We start from the raw sequence: 21,044 nt of genomic DNA, 5'->3' as shown, positions 1-21,044 counted from the left end.
ATACAAATATTGGACACATATCCTTTCAAAAATGTCATGTAAATTGATAATTTTATTTTTTATTAATTCACGTCATCGATAAGCTCAAAAAGCTGGTCGGTCACCTCCGTTTGGCCTACAGCTTCCCCGTAACGCTGGCGGTGCTCCTCCTCAACCGGATACCAATCTGTGGGTCGGCAGGTACGTTTGAAGCGTTCGCTAAAGGAGCCGCTGTTCTGGTAAACGTAGTAAAATCCATAGCCAGGTATTGCCAGAGCGCACAACACCAAAAGTATATCGTGAATCGTGTCGACCACTACATACATCGCCCAGCGACCTCCTGTTACATAGTTTAGTTCCATTACCTAGTCAGGAAGTTAAATTAGTAAAAAATCAAAGTTTAATCAAATGTTGGTAACAAACCAGACAACGCAGCAAAATAAACGGAGCTATGAAGCGGAGTGTGAAAACCTTCCAGGAGGCAAACGGCTGCCCCAGCATGAACTCAATATCCCGCTGGAAACGTTCTCGCCCGTAGATCCACAAAACCACCAAAATTAGGAGTAAGTGGAGCACACTGTGTGTCAAAACAATATTTTCCATAAAGCTCATAAACAAAATCATTCCATGCTGAATATCATACAAGAATGGTTTACATCATAGTTAATGTTGTGTTTTAGATGTTTGATCACATACTTACATCGACGCAATGAGCACAGGAACAGACTGCCAGGCCTCCAATGAGGCCAAAGGTTACTTCCATTTTTCTCTTTCTAAGTGTTTCAAACTCGTCGAATAAGCTTTGGAGGATAGTGAAGATTTGTGTCGTCTGCAATTGAGAACAAATATACTCAGCTAGTTAAGAGTAAAATCAAGAAATATTGGGAGAGGATTCACAATTTCAAACTTACCAATACAATAAGTCCAGCCATTAATAACATGGCATAGAAAAGAAAAGTCCAAAGGTTCGGCCAACCCACGGAGGATAAAACAGAAGCACCGGAAAAATAGAATATCCAGTCGCTTATAACAATATGATCTTCAGAAAGTCCTATAATTGAAAAGGTAATTAGTATAATGCTGTATCAAATCACGGTTTTGTCTGAAACAATTCTGTCTGGTGCTGCTTCTCATAATGTTTTATTGTAGTTACCTTTGAAGTAGTGATCGAGCATAAAGTATACCATGTCATACATGATAAAAATTAACACCTGTCCGATGGAAATAGTCCAACTGTACGACATTATGTTGGTCCTGAACCCGTTGAAACTGGACAGAGCTATCACACTGCCCCAACCAGCCCCAAATGCATGTACGACCATACGAAATGTGCGGTCGATTCCCGTTTCCACATCTCGGACTTTGGGAGTCAAATATCTTTCCAGCCCTTTCATGGCTCCTGGGAGAAACGAAATGCGCACAAAGCACACAAACAGGAGGGACAATGTTGCAACAACCATATATCGTATGAACTTTCCAAACTTTGGGGTCTCTGAAAACTTATAGAATATAACTGCAATCGTTGCCCAAATGGGAACGTAGAGGCCCACAAAATTCCAGTCTACCTGATAGCCTTCTGTTGGGTAATGATAAGTGAAAAAATGGTATCTGTCAAAATAAAAAAACAAATTGGTAAAATATTAATTAACGAACTTAATTAATTAATTAGCCTTAGTTAATTGGAATCTGGCTGTAACTTATTTAGTCATTATTTCGCCAAATTTGTACTTTCCCCTTAATTTGTCTAAGTACTAAGAATGAATAAAAGATAATAATGAATGAAAAAGAGGTAAGAAAAAAAATTTTTATTTAGTAAATTTTAAAATAATTCTTTTGATAGCAGACATTGACTCTGATAATTTTACTAGCGCCACCTATTGTCAGAAAATAAAAACAAGAAGCAACAAGACACGAGGAATGAAGGAGAGTATTCGAGAAGATCTGACAAAGTGAAGTCATGCTCAAGCGGAGGAAAAACGACGGAACGGCCATCGGGTACAATCCAATTTTAATAAACATAAGCGTAATTAAAAAAACCCACATAAACCGAGGAGTACGGACAAGAAAGTGTTATACAAGGTCCTACCAAAACATATTTTAATATATGTAAATATGCGTATAACGACATTTTGAAGGAAAGATTGGGCGTGGGCGCCACCTTAAGACGCATCTCAAGAACACACGTGCTTAATCCCAACTTTGCATGTGTCTCTTATAGTGACTGAGATCTCAGGGTTCATACGGACAGACGGACATGGCTAAATCGAACTCATCTATTGATCCTTATTAAGAATTTATATATCCTATATACTTATATACATACATATATACTTATTCTTACATAAATTAGTTTCATACTTACTTCATGTATAGATAGGACGGTACGTGAACATATTTCGAATCATTGATGTCTGTGGAGTAGTTTATATACGTGTAACCCGATTCCATTGTTAAATGACAAGTCTTTAAGCACCAAGAAAATTGTATTAATTTTTGAATTAAACTTCCTTAATAACGTTTCCTACAGTTAGTCCTTGAGACTCATTGAACCAAGACGATAAACCCTCGCAACTCCAGGGTAAAATGGGGTAAAAGGAGTACCATATGTAGAAAGTGGGAACAGCAGCCTTCGTGCCGTAGTAAATGAGAAAGAAGGTGTTCAGGAAGAGGCTCACATATCCTATGCCTTAAAATCAAATTTAAATATAACAGGTCACATATTTTGTGGTCAAAAATACTTACCTTTAAAGAACGGAGCCAGACGAAAGGCGGAGATGAAGCCACTGCTCGAAAACTGGCCCATAAAAGAGTGGATGACCAAGACCGGAACCACAAGGATTACCATATACAAGAAGTATGGCAGCATTCCAAGAACTAAAGTTAGCGAATAAAACTCATTTTAACCATAAAATGTCTAAGATATACTACTTAAAAATTATGATTTGACGTGCAACAGAAGAAAATCTTTTTCATCGAAGATAATATAATATAATATATTTTATGTATAAGAAATATTAGTCTTAAATATTCATTATTGGAACAACGCCCCTGAAGAGATAAGGTTAACTCTTTAGCTAAACTGCCTATTAAATATTTTGGTTTAAAACGTTCCTATAACTTACTGCCTGCACTGGAACCAAACAGATGCACCTGCAAAGTTAGTCCTAGACAGGCAAATATATAGTCCGTTGGTTTTTCCCACTGCCCTCGTCCTAAATCGGGGGAAGCTGCCTTAAGCCCCATCCCATACGATGTTTTATAAACCTTGTTGAAAAACAATATTAAGAAATAGAAGATGAATTGGGTCACTGTGATCCTTTCTTGCAAGCCAATAGAGAGAGGTATGAATAGTACAACCGATGCCGGAAAACTAAATTCTATTCCGCTAATAAACCTCTGTTCAGCTCATCCTAGTCATATCAGATAACCAAGACTGGTCATAGTTAAAAAATGCATAGCTGCAAATGCAAAAGTCACAATGATGCACATATACAATATTGTGTTGTGTGTGTGAGATGGGGATAGCGCCGAGCAGATCTTTGAAAGAGAAAAGACTCTCTCTTGGTTCTCCCTCTTTTTCTGCCACCGAGCTTTTGTTCTCCAATTATACTTTAAGCTCACTTTACTTGATCGCAGGCGACGACAGCGTGCGATTGTAAAATATTTTTCATTTTTAATTTCTACGAGTAAAATGAATATTTTAAAATTGTGTAAAACAGTAAAGGGTATCTTATAGTCGCGGCACCCGACTACAGCGTGTCTTCTTATTTTCGTTTCAATTAATTTTAGACAAACATTATTTTATTCCATGCGAATTCATTTGCAAATTATAGAACCTTCTATACTTAATACACAAAACGTATCTTCGTATGTTAAAGCAGAAGATTACACTCCACTCCAAAACTAAAAATGCTAAAATATTATGTAAGTTCCAGGTTAAGTTATTCAGAAATAAGGGTAAGCCGCCATTTCATAAACGTCTACAAAATTACTCAGAAACAAAGAATATATATTCTTGTTCAGGATCAATTGCCTTGTCCGTCCGTAAAACCGCTGATATCTCAGAAACTGTAATATAATATATATTCAGCATGCATATTCTAGAGATGCTTCTTCAAAAGAGTATATTTCAGAGTTTATGAATACTTGTCGATTAACCAAAAATAATTTATAATAAATGTAACCTTAAAGGCCGCACATGGGTAGTGACGTCACCGTCCCAAAGTGTAAAATTCTTCCAGGCAGGATTTGTTATTATAACAAATAATTACATTCTTCAAAAGCACTTTGAAAAATCTACTAGTTTCAAGCTATAAAAGCAAATTATACTAAACCGGAAAGATTTTACCAAAACTGAATGTATGAAATCAAACTCAATTGGTCTCCATTCAAATTTGAAAGAGTTTATTTGATATATATGTATAGACAAATATTGGGCACAGATCCGTTTAAAAATGTCATGTATTTTGATAATCTTATCACTTATTCATTCACATCATCGATAAGCTCAAAAAGTTGGTCGGTCACCTCCGTTTGCCCTACAGCTTCCCCGTAACGCTGGCGGTGCTTCTCCTCAACAGGATACCAATCGGTGGGTCGACAGATGCGTCTGAAGCGCTCGCCAAAGGATCCGCTGCTCTGGTAAACGTAGTAAAATCCATAGCCAGGTATTGCCAGAGCGCATATCCCCAACAGTATATAGTGAATCGTGTGGACCACTACATACCTCAGATAGTGTTCTTGTCTTAATAAGAGTATTCCCAAATCCTGGCATGGAAATTAAATTAGCAAAGTAACAAAGTTTAATCCAATGTTCGTAACAAACCAGACAACGCAGCAAAATAAACGGGGCTATGAAGCGGAGTGTGAAAACCTTCCAGGAGGCAAACGGCTGCCCCAGCATGAACTTAATATCCCGCTGGAAACGTTCACGCCCGTAGATCCACAAAACAACCAAAATGAGGAGTAAGTGGAGAGCACTATGTGTCAAATAAATATTGTGAATGAAGGAGATAAAAAAAATGATTCCATCCTGAAAATCATAGAAGTCAAAATGGTTTATATCATAGTTAATGTCGTATTTTAGATTATTTATCTACTTATCTAACAATTTGTTACAACTTAGAGCTAAAACTCGGCTAGGAAGCTTAGTCCTTTTCCTATGTTTACAAGGGCTACTACTCATTTTATTTACATAATATGATCTAATACTTACCTCCACGCTATGGGCACAGGAACAGACTGCCAGGCCTCCAATAAGGCCAAAGGTTACTTCCATTTTTCTCTTTCTAAGTGTTTCAAACTCGTCGAATAAGCTTTGCAGGATCGTGAAGATTTGTGTCGTCTGCAATTGAGAACAATCAATTTAAGACGAAAAAACATGAGAGATTGGAAAGAATCACTCCGATTGAACTATATGAAATCCGGTCATATGCTTAACAATTTCAAACTTACCAAAACAATAAGACCAGTCAGTAATAACATGGTATAGAAAAGAAAAGTCCAAAGGTTCGCCCAACCCACGGAGGATAAAGCAGAAGCACCGCACAGATAGAACATCCACACGCTCATAACATTATGATCTTCAGAAAGTCCTATAATTGTAAAAGTAATTAGTCACATCTGAAACAAATTGCATCTGTCCGATGGTGATTCTCATAATCGTACCTTTGTAGTAGTGATCGAGCATACAGTAAAGCATGTCATACATGATGATTATTAAGACCTGTCCGATGGAAATAATCCAACTGTACGACATTATGTTGGTCCTGAACCCATTGAAACTGGACAGAGCTATCACACTGCCCCAACCAGCCCCAAACCCAAATACGACCATACAAAATGTTCTGACCATTTTGTTTTCCACATCACGGACTTTGGGAGTCAAATATCTTGCCAGCCCTTTCATGGCTCCTGGGAGAAACGAAATACGCACAAAGCACACCAACAGAAGACACAGTGTTGCAATAACCATATATCGTATGAACTTTCCAAACTTTGGGGTCTCTGAAAACTTATAGAATATAACTGCAATCGTTGCCCAAATGGGAACGTAGAGGCCCACAAAATTCCAGTCAACCTGATAGTCCTCTGTTGGGTAATGAAAAGTGGAAAATTGGTAGCTGTCAAAATAAAAAACACATTAGTAAAATATTAATTAACGATTATTGGTTCCTTTTAAATATAAGTATTTATGAAATAAATTAATTAACGTTATCATACAACGGAAAACTTGATAGTTGATTCCAGAGCACTGGCTGCTCTCTGGCTGTAACTAATTTAGTCATTGTTTTGCAAAATTGGTAGTTCCCCTTCAATTTGTCGAATGGAAAATATATATAAAACAAAAGTAAGAAATAAAATAATTCAAACGTACTATACTGTTAATGTCTTATCCAATTTTAAAATAATTATATGGCTAACAGAAATTAACGGAGACATTTTTTGCTGTCGCCACCTATTGTCGAAAAATAATAGCTGACGGTTACGGTAGTTTCTCTCCGCTTGAGCACGACTTTACTTCTCTCTTGCACACCTCGTATAACACATTCATACTTACTCCATGTAGAGATAGGAAGGTACGTGAACATCTTTCGAATCATTGGTGTGTGAGGAAAAGTTTATATACGTGTAGCCCGATTCCATTGTTAAATGACATGTCTTTAAGCACCAATAAAATTGTAATAATTTTCGATTGAAACTTGATAATGTTTCTTACAGTTAGTCCTTGAGACTCATTGAACCAAGACGATAACCCCTCGCAACTCCAAGGCATAATGGGTTTAAAAGAGTGCCATATGTAGAAAATTGGAACAGAAGCGAACGTGCCGTAGTAAATAATAAAGAAGGTAGTCAGGAAGAGATTTACATATCCTATGCCTAAAAATCGTTATTGAAATAAAACAGAAAACTTATTTTCTGGTAAATATTAGTTACCTTTAAAGAAAGGAGCCAGACGAAAGGCGGAGATGAAGCCACTGCTCGAAAACTGGCCCATAAAAGAGTGGATGACCAGCCCCGGAACCAAAAAGATTACCATATACAAGAAGTATGGCAGCATTCCAAGAACTAAAGTTAGCAAATAAAACTTAATTCAAGCATAAAATGTTTCAGATGTACCACTTAAAATTTTGATTTGACGTGCAACAGAAGTACAACTTTTTCAGCAAAGATAATATATTTTATGTATAAGAAGTATTAGTCTTAAATATGCATTATTGGAACAACGCCCCTAGATAGATAAGATTAGCTCTGAAGCTTAAACCTTTTTATGTATTTAATTTGGTTACAAAATTCAAATAACTTACTACTCATATCGCTATATATATTCATATTCAGCATTAGTCCTAGACAGGCAAATATATAGTCCGTTGGATTTTCCCATTGTCCTCGTCCTAAATTGGGGGAAGCTGACTTAGGCCCCATCCCAACGATGTTTTATAAGCCTTGTTGAAACCACAATGATTATAAATAGAACATGGATTAGGTCACTGTAATCCTGCTTTGCAAGCCAATAGACCGAGGTTTGAATAGTACAACCGATGAAGGAAAACTAAATTCAATTCCCACTCAGTGGTCACAGTTACTGTTGCAAATTAGTGCAAAATGGAAAAGTCACAATGATACACACATTCTGTGAGAGCTAGGGATAGAGCCTAGTAGATCTCGGAAAGAGAGAAAATCTCTCTCTTGGTTCTTTCTCTCTATCTGCAACTGAGCTTTTGTTCTCCATTCATTCTTTATGCACACTTTCACACTGGCTTCCAGACAACGAGAGCGTGCGGTATTCTAAACTATAATTGAAGTAAAGCATCTAACAGACTCCGCTCTCGACTACAGCATGTTCGTTTCTAAATAATGTTAAGTCCATCATTGATACTTTTGCTCAAATATATATTTCAGGTACTACCAAAGTTCTAGTATCGTACATAGATAATTTTCTTGGCCATTAGTTGACGTCTTCAGTAACCTCGAAAAGCTGGTGGGTCATCTCTGTGTTTCCTACAGCTTCCTCGTACAGCTGGCGGTGCTCCTTTTCAACCGGATACCAATCGGTGGGTCGACAGGTCCGCCTGAAGCGCTCGCCAAATGTGCCGCTGCTCTGGTAAAGGTAGTAAAATCCATAGCCAGGTATGAATAGAATGGGTAACGCCACCATTATAATAGATATAATGGCGACCGCAACTGAGGACCAAGTGTGCTCCATCGTGCACACAAGCAATCCAATCATCTAAGAAGGAAAAACAATATGATATTATTACTCTATGTTATATAGAAATTAAGGTTTGTTACAAACCAAGCAGATCACTAAAATAATCGGAGCTATGAAGCGGAGTATGAAAACCTTCCAGGAGGCAAACGGCAGCCCCAGCATGAACTCAATATCCCGCTGGAAACGTTCCCGCCCGTAGATCCACAAAACCACCAACAGGAGAAGCAAATGGAGCAGACTGTGTGTGAAGATAACATCGAGACTCAAGGCGGAAAAGAAGATAATACCATGCTGGAAAATAAATAAAGATTTTATGAGACTTAATGATTTAAAAAGTATAAATTAAGTACTTACATTTGTGCAAAAGAAAAAGGAACAGACAGCCAGGCCGCCAATTAGGCCAAATGTTACTTCCATTTTTCTTTCTCTGAGCTCTTCAAACTCGTCAAACAAACTTTGTAAGACAGTGAAGATTTGCGTGGTCTGCCATGTTCTATATGTAAGTATGCACCCAGAAAACATGTATATCAAAATGCACTTACCATCACAATAAGAGCTGCCATTAGTAACATTGTATAGTAAATAAAAGTCCACAGGTTCGGCCAACCCATGGTGGCCAAAGCAGAGGCACTGGACAAATACAACATCCAATGAGTCACAACATGTTTTTCATAGGGAGTTTCAATAGATTCTGGAAACAAATGTGGAATCTTTTAATACAGTTGAATGTGTATGTAACATTTTCGAACATGTTGCTTATTACAAGAAAATAACTATTTATTATGAGATTCAAACTTTAAGGCTACTGGCGATTTGAAAGAGGTGCTGTTTATTGTACAGATTCAAACGGCAGCGAAACCAGAATTCAATAAATCATATGTCATAATCAATAGCCGGGTTAGCCATGTTTGTCCTCATGTCCTTCTGTCTGTATGAACACTTAGATCTCGGGTGCCATCAGTTAATAAGCATGCCTTATATAGTGTCAGAAACAGATGGCGCTAGTCAAAAATCAACTTATGCTAACATTATAGCTTTCAAGTCAGAAATGAGTAACGATTATTGTTCTAAGATGTTTCATTTCGATTTGATAACTAAACACTCCATTTTTTTCAGTTCTCAGTGAAAGGCTTTTTTAAGTAATTGTAAAAATGAATATATTACAGTTTCTTACCATCGAAGTAGTGATCGAGCATGAAGGTAACCAGGCCAAACATGATGTAAATAAAGATCTGTCCAAAGGATATAATCCAACTATACGACATTATGTTGGTCTTGAACCCATTGAAACTGGACAGAGTTATCACAGTTCCCCAGCCAGCCCCAAATGCATGTAGAACCATGATAAATGTAGAGGCTGCTCCCATAGCCAAATCCTGTACGCCCGGAGTCACATAACTCTTTAGCCCTAGATGGGATCCTGGAAGAAAGAGAATGCGCACGAAGCACACCAAGAGAAGAACAACTGTTCCAATAACCATATATCGTAAAAATTTTCCAAACTTTGCAGTCTCCGAGAAATAATAAAAAATGAATGCAATCATTGCCCAAACTAGAACAAAGAGGCCCACAAAATGCCAGGATAACTCGTAGTCGGCTTCTAAGTCCGGAAATCGATTCTCTTGAAGAGTTTCAAAGTGATTTCTGTGAAAATTACAAATAAATATATAAAATATATAAGTTTTATATTATATTACTTAAATAAAATATAATTTCTCGACTTACTGAAAGAAAAGAACGGAAGGTACATGAAGAATAGTTATGTAAGCATGTGTATCGTTTTCGCCATCCTTTGGATCATCAACAGTAATATTATGCGCTGATGCGTTGCATGTCTTAAAATAATAACACATTATAAAAACTAACTATTTCACGTTTCCCCAATTTCCTACAGTTAATTGCGCTGAAGAATCATTGTACCAGGACTCTATTCCTTCACAACTCCAAGGCAATGTGGGTCGTAAAGAGTTCACCATGAAGAGCAGAGGAACAGCAGCAAAAATACTGTAGTAAATCAGCATGGAGATGGTCAGGAAGACGCTCACATATCCCATTCCTAGAATTCAAATTGCCATATAACAGAACAAAACTCTCTTGGTTAAAATTACTTACCTTTAAAGAACGGGGCCAGACGAAAGGCGGAGATGAAGCCACTGCTGGAAAACTGACCCATAAACGAGTGAATGACCATGATTGGCACCAAATAGATTACCATATACACAAAGTATGGCAGCATGGCAAAAACTAAAGTTAGCAAAGACAAAAGAGTAAATCTAAGTATGTGTAGAGGCTTACTGATACGAAGGAAGATTTATAATACCCTTTACTCTGCTATTCAAATTTAATATAAACATCTACCGTAAGTACCGCCCTGTAACATTCAAATGGCGCCATCTATGGCTATGTAGCTGACTTTTAAAACATATACAGAGATGTGAATGTGAAATTTGATCAAATATCGATGGTTTGGTCTTACGGTAAGTGATAGTATCGCTTCAAAAAAAATGTATTTTTACAGAGTTTCATTATTTTGTAATAACCAAATTTATTTTCATTAGCTTTACTACAAATTTGATAATAATAATAAAAAATTAAAAAGAAAACATTTTATACTTGATAAGCCTCTTAACCATAGATGGCGCCATTAGAATGTTAAAGGACTTACAGCAGCCAAATGCTATCTACTGTTCTTCAAAACCATCTTTTGAGTTGATGTTTTCGGTCAAAGTGAAAGCCAAGATTTTATTTACTAATTTTCAACCCAATTAAGACAAAATCAATCTTAAATCAAAAATAATGTGACATAGTTTATATAGCCTTTTTTCTTCTAAACTGGCTAAATAAACTGTATAGGGTGGAATAACTAACATAATTTGCAAACCAATGAAATCGATTATGCCATATGATAGATCGGTAGGTACGAAACTGCATTAGCAGCGCAACGCCCCTAAAAAGATTAGGTTGACCTTGTGCAGCTTATCAGCCCTCTAGTATATACAAGTTTCAATATTTTCCATAACTTACTGCCCATATCAAAGAAAAACCAATACGAGGCCACAAATATATCCAACTTCATGGCTAATCCAAAACAGGCAAATAAAAAATCCGTTGGGTTTTCCCAATTTCCTCGATTTAGATCGGGAGAGAAGGGCTTTAGCCCAGTATCATACGATGTTTCATAAACCATTATGTGCGAAAATGGATTGTAAAAACGTTTATTATAAACCCGATCCGATTGCACACCCCGTTGCCTTTCTGTACGGCGAATGATCCGCGAGCGTTTTAATTTAAATTGACGGTCTAATTAGTTGAACAGCTGCCGGCGAACTGAATCCGATTCCGCTGATGACCCGCTGTTTAGCTGTTTAGTTGTTTAGCTCATCCGACTGCCCTGAGAGATGCTCATGATCTATCGCAGGTCTGAACTTGAAAAATCAATTTAAAATGCCATAGATTGTTGAGATTTAATCTGCCGGTTAATTCTCATGAATGAATGAGATTACTTTGCTTATTTTTTGATAATAATTTTTAAATATTACAGAATATATCAATAACACAATAACACAATAACACAATAACGATAACCATAGTGCTTCCAAAAAATTCTCAGTTTATTCTGTTTATAGTGAACATAATTACTACACTAATTTCTAATTAATAGCGCTGCTCATGTATGGTGTTTGGTGTCAGAAAGGAACTTAACTAACTGAGATGATATTACTAGTTCATATCAGTCATAGTTTGATCAGTTTACTGTTCAGACTACCTATCAATTCTCGTTAATTATGTGAGGTACATCCCCAACTGCTTGGAAAGCGCAGAGAGATTGCACTTCAAGTTCGCTCAGAGCCAGTGAGATCTGTATTCGCTATAAGCAAATCAGAGGGATTATAGATTTCTATGCCTTGAATGCCTATGCCTATGTTAACTTATAGGAGATTTCTATAGGGATATTTCTCTATCGTATTCAGTTTTAACTGAAGATTCTGGGAGGACATTAGTTTACGTTATCTCTAAGTAAGAAAACTTCAATCGCAACCACTAGAATGGGTTCTTAAACCTACTCCTTGCTTAACTAGCACACTTTGTTTTGTTTGCTTTTATAAACATAAAACTGACATTGGAAAAAATAAAGTTTTAAATTCAATAAAACAGGTTCCAAGATTATGAAATTTCTTTACCATTCATACATCATTAAGTCATAAAATCTGTTAGAACTCCCTGACTGTTAAAGCTTAACTAACTATGAAATATAGTTTTCTTTCCTTAAATATTTTGCAGTGTATTCAAAAAATATAATTATAAATTAAGTAGTTTATTTCCACAATGCATTTAAGTTTGTCATATATATTGTACTTATGTGGGACATTTTCTTGCAAATTAGTTGACCTCTTCAGGAACCTCGAATAGCTGGTGGATCATCTCAGTGTTGCCTACAGCTTCCTCGTACTGCTGGCGGTGCTCCATTTCAACCGGATACCAATCAGTGGGTCGACAGGTCCGCCTGAACCGCTCTCCAAAGGTACCGCTGCTCTGGTAAAGGCAGTAAAATCCATAGCCAGGTATCGCCAGAATCGGTAAAAACACCATAAAAATGGAAAATAATAGTACAAATATTGAGGAGAAAGAATGTTCCTCTATGGACATAGGTATTCCTTTTATCTAGAACAAAATGCATTGCTAGGCTTTTAAAATACAATAAAATATGTAAAACTAGTAACAAACCAGACAAATCCCCAAGATTATTATTAGAGCTATGAAGCGGAGTATGAAAGCCTTCCAGGAGGCAAACGGCTGACCCAGCATGAACTCAATATCCCGCTGGAAACGTTGCCGCCCGTAAACCACCAAAACTACCAAAAGGAGGAGCAAGTGGAGCACACTGTGAGTGAAAATGGCATCAACCCCCAAGGCAGAAAGGAAAACAATTCCATGCTGAATAACATTAAAGATCAGAAAGTTTATACCATCGCCTTACTCCAGATATTCGATAACTACTTACATTCGTGCAGAAGAAGAAGGAACAGATTGCCAGGCCTCCAATAAGTCCAACGGTTACTTCCATTTTTCGCTCTCTAAGTGTTTCAAACTCGTCGAATAAACTTTGCAGGACAGTGAAGATTTGGGTGGACTAAAACGGAAAATATATAAGAAGTTTTTCATAAGAAAACTTACAAAATTGAGAATTAAATACTTTTCAATGAACTTAAACAATATTCAGTTCAGTGATGACCTGCAGAAAATACTCAAGCTTCGGCTTAGCAAAGTGAGATTCGTTCCTTATTTTTATTATAAAAAAATATAATAACAATAATACTTACCATTACAATAAGAGCCCCCATTAGTAACATAGTATAGTACAGAAACGTCCAGAGGTTTGCCCATCCCATTGTGGACAAGGCACTGGCACTGGACAAAAACAGGAGCCAATGGCTCAGAACTTCTACCTCAGGCGATACTTCAGCAAGCTCTGCAATCAAGAACTGCATTTGTTTAAGAGTTATCAAAAATGAAGTATTGTAATTACCTTTGTAGTGGTGTTCAATCATAAAGGAAACCATGCCAAACATGATGTAAATGAAGATCTGACCGAAGGAGATGATCCCACTGTACGACATTATGTTGGTCCTGAACCCGTTGAAGCTGGACAGGGCTATCACACTGCCCCAGCCAGCCCCAAATGCATGTAGAACTATGATGATTGTTGAGCCGATTCCCATTGCCATATCTCGAAAGTTGGGAGCCATATATCTTCTTAGACCTTTCAAAGCTCCTGGGAGAAACGAAAAGCGGACAAAGCACACGAGCAGAAGGGTCAGTGTTCCAATAACCATATATCGTATAAACTTTCCAAACTTTGCTGTCTCAGAAAACTTATAAAATATAGCCGCAATCATGGCCCAAACTAGAACGAAGAGGCCGACAAAGTGCCAGGATAGCTCATACTCCGCTATTCTATCTGGAAATTTATCTTCTTTTAAACTGTCAAAATGATTTCTGAAAATACAGTCAAAATTTGTGATTAGATTAAAAAGCAATTAAGAAATCTTTGATTTGACTGTTCTCTGAATTCTTACTGAAAGTATAGCACGGAAGGTACATGATGTACTTTTATGTACAAATCTGTGTCGTTCACAAAATCCACATCATCCAGAGTTATTGATACGTTGCAAGTCTAAAAGTACACAAAATAAATGTTATTTATAATTTTATCATTTAATTATCACACACCATTATCTTACAGTGAGTTTCTCAGAATCATTACTATGCCAGGATGCTAGCCCCTCACAACTCCATGGCAAAGTTGGTCGAAAAGAGTTCACCATGAAGAGCAGAGGAACAGCAGCAAAAATGCTGTAGTAAATCAGCATGGAGATGCTCAGAAACAAGCTCACATATCCCATTCCTAGAATTCAAATTGCCATATAACAGAACAAGACTCTCTTGGTTAAGACCACTTACCTTTAAAGAACGGAGCCAGCCGAAATGCCGAGATAAATCCACTACTGGAAAACTGCCCCATGAAGGAGTGAATGACCATGATTGGGACCAAATAGATCACCATGTACACAAAGTATGGCAGTATGCCAAATACTAAAGCAATAAAATTGGAAATATTCTTTTATGTTTTTTAAGCCAAATATCATTGCATGTCAAATATTAGGTTGTCAAAAAAGTCTTGCGGTATTTTCCTTAGTTGGCGCTGAAAGCATAGTTCTTGTTTTATTCGTCGCATCAGGTCATACTATACCTTTTTGGAAACCTCATTTCACGCGCTAGCACACGTGTTTGATTGATTGTCTTTTCTTTTAAGTCGTTCGTAAGGTTATAGCGTCTCAATCAGGGAGCAAAATAAAGAGAAAATACGGCATATCTTACAGTACTACTACGATAAAGGCAAAAATTCATCTCAAGCAGCCAATAAAATTTATGCAGCTTATGGACCCGATACAGTTTCAATTTCCACCGCACAACGATGGTATCAACGTTTTCGTTCTGCTGTAGAGGTGGTCGAAGATGCGCCACGCTCCGAGTTTTTTGCCAATAGGGAAGCGAGCTTCTATGAGAGGGTCATTATGAAGCTGGCATCTCGTTGGGAACGCGTCATCGACCAAAACGGCGCATATTTCACTTGAATCGCATTATTGTAACCAATTTTATAGCGCAATACTTGTTTGGCAACTTAATAGATGTCAATCTTATCTACGAACTAAACAATAAATGAGTCATTAGGTCATAGTCAGGTTAGTACGTATAATCATTGGCAACGCAACGCCCCAAAAAAAAAATATTTATAAATATAGGGATTTTGCTTTATCTATTACTTACTGCCCATATTAAAGAACATCCAATAGGAGGCCATAAAGACATCGAGCTTTAGGGCTAATCCAAAACAGGCAAATATATAGTCCGTGGGTTTTTCCCACTTTCCTCGACTTAAATAGGGGGATACAGGCTTAAGACCGGTTCCGTACGATGTTTCACAAGCCATGTTGCGATGGCAGATTTAATTAATAATTGTTTATACTAAGTTGCTTTTAAAAGGCCTTTTATGTCTCCGAAATACGATTGTGCACGCCAATAGAGCATTTATTATTAATATTCCGCAAGCGCTTAACTCGAAGTAATTAGTAGAGACAATGCCGGCAAACTGAAACCGATCCGCAGCTGAGCGGCTGCCTTAGCTCTGGACCAGATGTTCATGCCCTATCACAGGAAATTCGTACTTGGTCTTCAACTATAGAAGAAAATATATGGTTCTAAAAGTGAAATATTTTAAAGTGTTTATAAATTCAAAACCTTTTCCACAGTCCACTAGAAATTGTTCATTTTCATAGAGTTCTACCTTCATTTTTTTTTAATTGCCAAAAAGATTTTCTGAAACGGCAATAATACTTAGTAAGGGTATTTCCAGTTCTTTTCTTCTTGCTATTTGGCTTTTAATTCGGAGAGCTTTTAATCTGTGTTTGTCTCACTTGAGTTTTCCTATTTGTCGTTTCAGTGAGAGAACTAAAAACTGATACTATATTACCCCAAAATAATCAGGCAATTGTTTGTTGGCGAGAATCTGGGAGAAAACTCAATGAAAAATCTCGGGGAAAACTCAATGAGCAATAGACGCTCTTGCTGTTGCTTTCAATGAAGCGCTGATTACGTACTTATCATTATCATAATATTCAGTACCATTAGGAATACTATTTTCAATTAGTTTAAACGCTGTTATGGCTATACAAAATGTAAGACTAATTATTTTCGATAACCTGGTTGAACTTTCTTGGCTATCAAATGTGTTTTATAAAGCGTTTCTTAAAGAGGTGTTCATATATATTTGAAAATATATTTTAAAATCATTTTAAAAACGACTTTGGCTCACATTTCCAAGTATATATTTCGAAATGACCTTAATGCTATTTTAATCTAATCAAAAACAGAACAGCCCAAAAACAGTATTCCCATAACTCATCACTAGTCTTATGACTCAGGAGTATACAGTGATGGGAGCATTGCGTTTTAGAGAAATCAGATGGCAGCTTACTTGACGGCTTGGCTGAAACATCCAGTTTAGTGGAAACCGTCAGTGGCGGAAGCCTCCTACTTAAAGAAGAGAACGGAAGGTAGGTGAAGAATAATAGCCATTATACAACTCCAAGGCAAAGTGGGTCGAAAAGAAAAGCGGAATAGCAAAATTGCTGTACTAAACCACAGATCCAGATGTTCAGGAGAAATATTTTCATTACAAACACTAATATTACCGAAGCATGTAAATTTAAATTTAAAAACCAGTCGCAAAGTCGCCGCACCAATCAAACCTGTTAACGACGACTTGTTAATCTAAATTACAGGCAGTACTTCCTGATACTCTTTATTCTAGTTTTTAAATTTAAAATAAACTGCAACCTCAAGTAGTACTCTTTATTGTAGAGAAATTCTTAAAAACATAATAATAATAAACGTATATTAAAAATTTTGTAACCCGTGCCGGTTACCATATCATTGTTTTATTAGCGCCATCTATGGTTAAGTAGCCTATCATATATTTTTGAACAGTTGTCATCGAACTGTTCCGATTCCCTTGATGACCCGCGGTTTGGCTTTTTTGTTTTTTTTTCTTAGGCTCATCCGACCGCCCTGAGAGATGCTCATGATTAGATTAGTTTTGTTGGTTAATAATATCATAAAAGTGATGATATGGTTATATGTTTTGGAAGGTTCATGGTAAGATTCTTTGATTCTGAAAAAACATTTCCAGATCATATTCAACATGTAGTCAGGATTCGAGGATGATATCTTCTTTCGATACCTTAACGGGTACTTAAAACTAAAAAATAATAATGTTACGGTAGTCCCAAATAAATTTTCACAATGTATTCAAGTATCTTATTTATTAATAATATTTGAGCATTAGAAATCTTCTTGACCATTAGTTGACCTCTTCGGTGACCTCGAATAGCTGTTGGGTCATCTCGGTGCTGCCTACAGCTTCCTCGTACTGCTGGCGGTGCTCGATCTCAACCGGATACCAATCTGTGGGTCGGCAGGTGCGTCTGAACCGCTCGCAAAAGGTGCCGGTGCTTTGGTAAAGGTAGTAAAATCCGTAGCCAGGTATTGCTAGAATAGGTAACGCCACCAGTACAATAGATATAATGGTGATCACTGCTGAGGAGTAAAAGTGATCCATCATGGAAATTCCTATTCCTGTCAACTAGTATGAAATAGACATTCAAGTTTTTTAAATACAATTAAAAATATCAATTAATAACAAACCAGACAAATCACCAAGATAAACGGAGCTATGAAGCGGAGTATGAAAACCTTCCAGGAGGCAAACGGCTGACCCAGCATAAACTCAATATCCCGCTGGAAACGTTGTCGCCCATAAACCCACAAAACCACCAAGAGAAGCAGTAAATGCAGCACACTATGAGAGAAAATGGCATCATGACCCAAGGCTGTAAAGAAAACCACTCCATGCTATAAAGCATAAAAAATAAAATTGTTAACATTGCGGCAGTAATTTAGATATTCGATAGCTACTTACATTTGTGCAGAAGAAAAAAGAACAGACTGCCAAGCCCCCAATAAGGCCAAATGTTACTTCCATTTTTCTTTCTCTAAGTTCTTCAAACTCATCAAACAAACTTTGCAGGACAGTAAAGATTTGTGTCGACTAGATTGAATAATATAAATAAAAAGTGAAAATGTTAACTAAAATATTATAAGGAGGTTTGGTTCCGTCATTGGCTAACTACACTTTATCGTAAATTTATCATGGACACAACGGCAAGAGTGCGTAAACTCCAGGCTGGCCAAGTTACACTTACAAATATATATTACTTACCATTACAATAAGAGCCGCTATTAGCAGCATGGTATAGTACAGAAATGTCCAGAGGTTTGCCCAACCCATGGAGGACAAAGCAGAAGCACTGGACAAAAACAGGAGCCAATGGCTCAGAACTTTTGCTTCAGGCGAAACTTCAGCAAGCTCTGCAATCAAGAACTACATTTGTTTAAGAGTTATCAAAAATGAAGTATTGTAATTACCGTTGTAATGGTGTTCAATCATAAAGGAAACCATGCCAAACATGATGTAAATGAAGATCTGGCCGAAGGAGATGATCCAACTGTACGACATTATGTTGGTCCTGAACCCATTGAAGCTGGACAGGGCTATCACACTGCCCCAACCAGCCCCAAATGCATGTAGAACTATGATGAATGTTGAGCCGATTCCCATTGCCATATCTTGAAAGTTGGGAGCCATATATCTGCTTAGACCTTTCAAGGCTCCTGGGAGAAACGAGAAGCGGACAAAGCACACTAACAGAAGAACCACTGTTCCAATAACCATATATCGTATAAACTTTCCAAACTTTGCTGTTTCAGAAAACTTATAAAATATAGCCGCAATCATGGCCCAAACTAGAACGAAGAGGCCGACAAAGTGCCAGGATAGCTCATAGTCCGCTATTCTATCTGGATATTTATCTTCTCTTAAACTATCAAAATGGTTTCTGCAAATAGACAATCGAGCATTTTTAAGTACATACATAGATGAGATCTGCAACTTACTGAAAGTAGAGCACAGAGGGCACATGATGTAGTTTTCCATAAAGATAACTGTCGTTATCGAATTCAAGACTTACTGATACGTTGCAAATCTTGAAGTACGCCAAATTAGTATTATTCATAATTACTTTACTAACACGTTCTTACAGTAAGTTTTTCACTTTTGTGCCAAGTCTCCAATCCTTCACAACTCCAAGGCAAAGTGGGTCGAAAAGAGTTCACCATGAAGAGCAGAGGAACAGCAGCAAAAATGCTGTAGTAAATGAGCATGGAGATGGTCAGGAAGACGCTCACATATCCCATTCCTAGAATTCAAATTGCCATATAACAGAACAAGACTCTCTTGGTTAAGATTACTTACCTTTAAAGAACGGAGCTAGCCGAAATGCCGAGATAAATCCACTGCTGGAAAACTGCCCCATGAAGGAGTGAATGACCATGATTGGGACCAAATAGATCACCATGTACACAAAGTATGGCAGTATGCCAAGAACTAAAACAATAAAATTGGAAATAGTTTTTATGTTTGTTAAACCAAATGTTGCTAATCAGAAACATGATCATTGTCTGCTTAATAGATCAAAGCCAATGCATAATCTAATCTAATATAGGTAGTATATAATGAATTAGTCATAGGGTGATATGCCATTTGAGATGCTATATTTATTTAATCATTGGCAACGCAGCGCGCAAAAAAACAATTATATATATATATAATATTGAGATTTCGCTTTATCAATAACTTACTGCCCATATCGAAGAACATCCAATACGAGGCCACAAAGACATCGAGCTTTAAAGCTAATCCAAAGCAGGCAAATATATAGTCCGATGGTTTTTCCCATTTTCCTCGACTTAAATCGGGGGATACAGGCTTAAGCCCCGTTCCGTAGGATGTTTCATAAACCATGCTGCGATGGCAGATTTAATTAATAATTGTTGATACTAAGTTGCTTTTTATGTCTCCGAAATATGATTGTGAGGAGGAATTATTATAAATATTCCGCAACCGTTTTACTCGGACTAATTAGTAGGGCCGATGCCGGCAAACTGAATCCGATTCCGCAGCTGAGCGGCTGCCTTAGCTCATCCCTCTGCCCATGCCCTATCACTGGGAATTCTGACTTGGTCTTTAATTATAGAAGGAATTAAATGGAACTGAAAATGGAATAAGGAAAATTAATGCAACCTTTTGCAAAGTGCAATAGAAATATTTTATTTTAAAGGTTTTTTCTCTTAATCTTCTTAAAGCGATCAAAGGATTTTCTGAAACGAAATTGATAATTCTGTAAGGGTATTTCCAGTTCTTTTCTTCTGCCTATTTGGCTTTAAATTCGCATTATCAGAGCTCTTAAATCTGTGTTTGTCTCACTTGAGTTTGCCTATTTGTCGTTTCAGTGAGAGAACTAAGAACTGATACTATATTTCCTCAAAATAATCAGACAATTGCTTGTCTGAGAGTCATTACATCTGGGGGAAAACTCAATGAGCAATGGAAAAATATTTACGCTATTGCTGTTGTTATTAATGAAGCGCTGATTATGTTAAATTATCGCTTATGTTCAAGTGGGCGTTAAATTTGAGTTCTGTTAATTATTGATTAATCTCAGACTGCACTAGTATTTAATATAAAGCTAAAGCTGATAAGAAATTGTTTTCCCATACTAATCGGTAGCATAAGAAGAACTATTATCAATTTGTTTCAATGCGGCTATGGCTATAAATATATAAGACTAATTGTGTTTGATAACCCCGTTGAACTTTTTAAGCTCTTAAATGTGTT

General features: G+C 37.0%; 5 protein-coding genes across 7 annotated transcripts; all 5 read right to left on the bottom strand.

Annotated features, from left to right (window-relative positions):
• Positions 1 to 62: 62 nt before the first annotated feature.
• LOC121530488 (sodium- and chloride-dependent neutral and basic amino acid transporter B(0+)-like) lies at positions 63 to 3,650 on the bottom strand. Its single transcript, XM_041819613.1, has 10 exons — positions 3,606 to 3,650; positions 3,102 to 3,243; positions 2,722 to 2,853; positions 2,505 to 2,665; positions 2,342 to 2,442; positions 1,133 to 1,587; positions 891 to 1,030; positions 680 to 808; positions 403 to 609; positions 63 to 344 (listed from the first exon to the last, which is right to left on the bottom strand). Exons 1-10 carry the CDS (start codon positions 3,648 to 3,650, stop codon positions 63 to 65), a joined length of 1,794 nt encoding a protein of 597 aa, XP_041675547.1.
• An 811-nt stretch (positions 3,651 to 4,461) lies between these two features.
• Positions 4,462 to 7,404, bottom strand: LOC121530485 (sodium- and chloride-dependent transporter XTRP3-like). The gene is made up of 9 exons (XM_041819608.1): positions 7,287 to 7,404; positions 6,916 to 7,047; positions 6,698 to 6,858; positions 6,539 to 6,639; positions 5,647 to 6,101; positions 5,434 to 5,573; positions 5,195 to 5,323; positions 4,805 to 5,011; positions 4,462 to 4,746 (listed from the first exon to the last, which is right to left on the bottom strand). The coding sequence occupies exons 1-9, from the start codon at positions 7,402 to 7,404 to the stop codon at positions 4,462 to 4,464; spliced, it is 1,728 nt and encodes a 575-aa protein (XP_041675542.1).
• Positions 7,405 to 7,927: 523 nt separating this feature from the next.
• On the bottom strand, positions 7,928 to 11,378 carry LOC108105647 (sodium-dependent proline transporter-like). Of its 2 annotated transcripts, none has more exons than XM_017212334.2 (9): positions 11,216 to 11,378; positions 10,304 to 10,435; positions 10,084 to 10,247; positions 9,917 to 10,026; positions 9,366 to 9,835; positions 8,734 to 8,882; positions 8,546 to 8,674; positions 8,276 to 8,482; positions 7,928 to 8,209 (listed from the first exon to the last, which is right to left on the bottom strand). In XM_017212334.2, exons 1-9 carry the CDS (start codon positions 11,376 to 11,378, stop codon positions 7,928 to 7,930), a joined length of 1,806 nt encoding a protein of 601 aa, XP_017067823.2. The 2 variants fall into 2 exon arrangements, with proteins under 2 accessions (XP_017067823.2, XP_041675543.1); XM_041819609.1 differs by having other exon boundaries at positions 10,096 to 10,247.
• A 1,193-nt stretch (positions 11,379 to 12,571) lies between these two features.
• Positions 12,572 to 15,683, bottom strand: LOC108105716 (sodium- and chloride-dependent glycine transporter 1-like). Its single transcript, XM_017212430.2, has 9 exons — positions 15,521 to 15,683; positions 14,654 to 14,785; positions 14,434 to 14,597; positions 14,269 to 14,366; positions 13,719 to 14,188; positions 13,513 to 13,661; positions 13,194 to 13,322; positions 12,917 to 13,126; positions 12,572 to 12,853 (listed from the first exon to the last, which is right to left on the bottom strand). The coding sequence occupies exons 1-9, from the start codon at positions 15,681 to 15,683 to the stop codon at positions 12,572 to 12,574; spliced, it is 1,797 nt and encodes a 598-aa protein (XP_017067919.2).
• Positions 15,684 to 17,612: 1,929 nt separating this feature from the next.
• On the bottom strand, positions 17,613 to 20,171 carry LOC121530487 (sodium- and chloride-dependent glycine transporter 1-like). 2 transcript variants are annotated; one of them, XM_041819612.1, is made up of 9 exons: positions 20,009 to 20,171; positions 19,623 to 19,754; positions 19,409 to 19,566; positions 19,265 to 19,353; positions 18,737 to 19,206; positions 18,531 to 18,679; positions 18,231 to 18,359; positions 17,957 to 18,163; positions 17,613 to 17,894 (listed from the first exon to the last, which is right to left on the bottom strand). In XM_041819612.1, the coding sequence occupies exons 1-9, from the start codon at positions 20,169 to 20,171 to the stop codon at positions 17,613 to 17,615; spliced, it is 1,779 nt and encodes a 592-aa protein (XP_041675546.1). The 2 variants fall into 2 exon arrangements, with proteins under 2 accessions (XP_041675546.1, XP_041675545.1); XM_041819611.1 differs by having other exon boundaries at positions 19,265 to 19,388; positions 19,423 to 19,566.
• Between the last annotated feature and the right edge of the window lie 873 nt (positions 20,172 to 21,044).

Source organism: Drosophila eugracilis, unplaced genomic scaffold (genome assembly GCF_018153835.1).
Source record: "Drosophila eugracilis isolate 14026-0451.02 unplaced genomic scaffold, ASM1815383v1 contig_854, whole genome shotgun sequence".
Classification (NCBI taxonomy): domain Eukaryota; kingdom Metazoa; phylum Arthropoda; class Insecta; order Diptera; family Drosophilidae; genus Drosophila; species Drosophila eugracilis.
This window is presented reverse-complemented; position numbering and strand designations above follow the sequence as displayed.

Coding starts and splice junctions, on each gene's coding strand:
- LOC121530488 (XM_041819613.1), bottom strand. CDS start 3,650: ATGAAAAATATTTTACAATCGCACGCTGTCGTCGCCTGCGATCAA. Junction 2,666..2,721: donor TCTGGCTCCGTTCTTTAAAG/GTAAGTATTTTT, acceptor TTTGATTTTAAG/GCATAGGATATGTGAGCCTC. Junction 1,031..1,132: donor GCTCGATCACTACTTCAAAG/GTAACTACAATA, acceptor TTTCAATTATAG/GACTTTCTGAAGATCATATT.
- LOC121530485 (XM_041819608.1), bottom strand. CDS start 7,404: ATGGGGCCTAAGTCAGCTTCCCCCAATTTAGGACGAGGACAATGGGAA. Junction 5,324..5,433: donor TGACTGGTCTTATTGTTTTG/GTAAGTTTGAAA, acceptor TCTCAATTGCAG/ACGACACAAATCTTCACGAT. Junction 5,012..5,194: donor CCTGTGCCCATAGCGTGGAG/GTAAGTATTAGA, acceptor TATGATTTTCAG/GATGGAATCATTTTTTTTAT.
- LOC108105647 (XM_017212334.2), bottom strand. CDS start 11,378: ATGGTTTATGAAACATCGTATGATACTGGGCTAAAGCCCTTCTCTCCC. Junction 10,436..11,215: donor GTTTTTCTTTGATATGGGCA/GTAAGTTATGGA, acceptor TGCTAACTTTAG/TTTTTGCCATGCTGCCATAC. Junction 8,675..8,733: donor TGGCAGCTCTTATTGTGATG/GTAAGTGCATTT, acceptor AGAACATGGCAG/ACCACGCAAATCTTCACTGT.
- LOC108105716 (XM_017212430.2), bottom strand. CDS start 15,683: ATGGCTTGTGAAACATCGTACGGAACCGGTCTTAAGCCTGTATCCCCC. Junction 14,189..14,268: donor CCTTCCGTGCTATACTTTCA/GTAAGAATTCAG, acceptor CTGTATTTTCAG/AAATCATTTTGACAGTTTAA. Junction 12,854..12,916: donor TAATCTTGGGGATTTGTCTG/GTTTGTTACTAG, acceptor ATTTTGTTCTAG/ATAAAAGGAATACCTATGTC.
- LOC121530487 (XM_041819611.1), bottom strand. CDS start 20,171: ATGGTTTATGAAACATCCTACGGAACGGGGCTTAAGCCTGTATCCCCC. Junction 19,755..20,008: donor GATGTTCTTCGATATGGGCA/GTAAGTTATTGA, acceptor TTATTGTTTTAG/TTCTTGGCATACTGCCATAC. Junction 19,207..19,264: donor CCCTCTGTGCTCTACTTTCA/GTAAGTTGCAGA, acceptor GTCTATTTGCAG/AAACCATTTTGATAGTTTAA.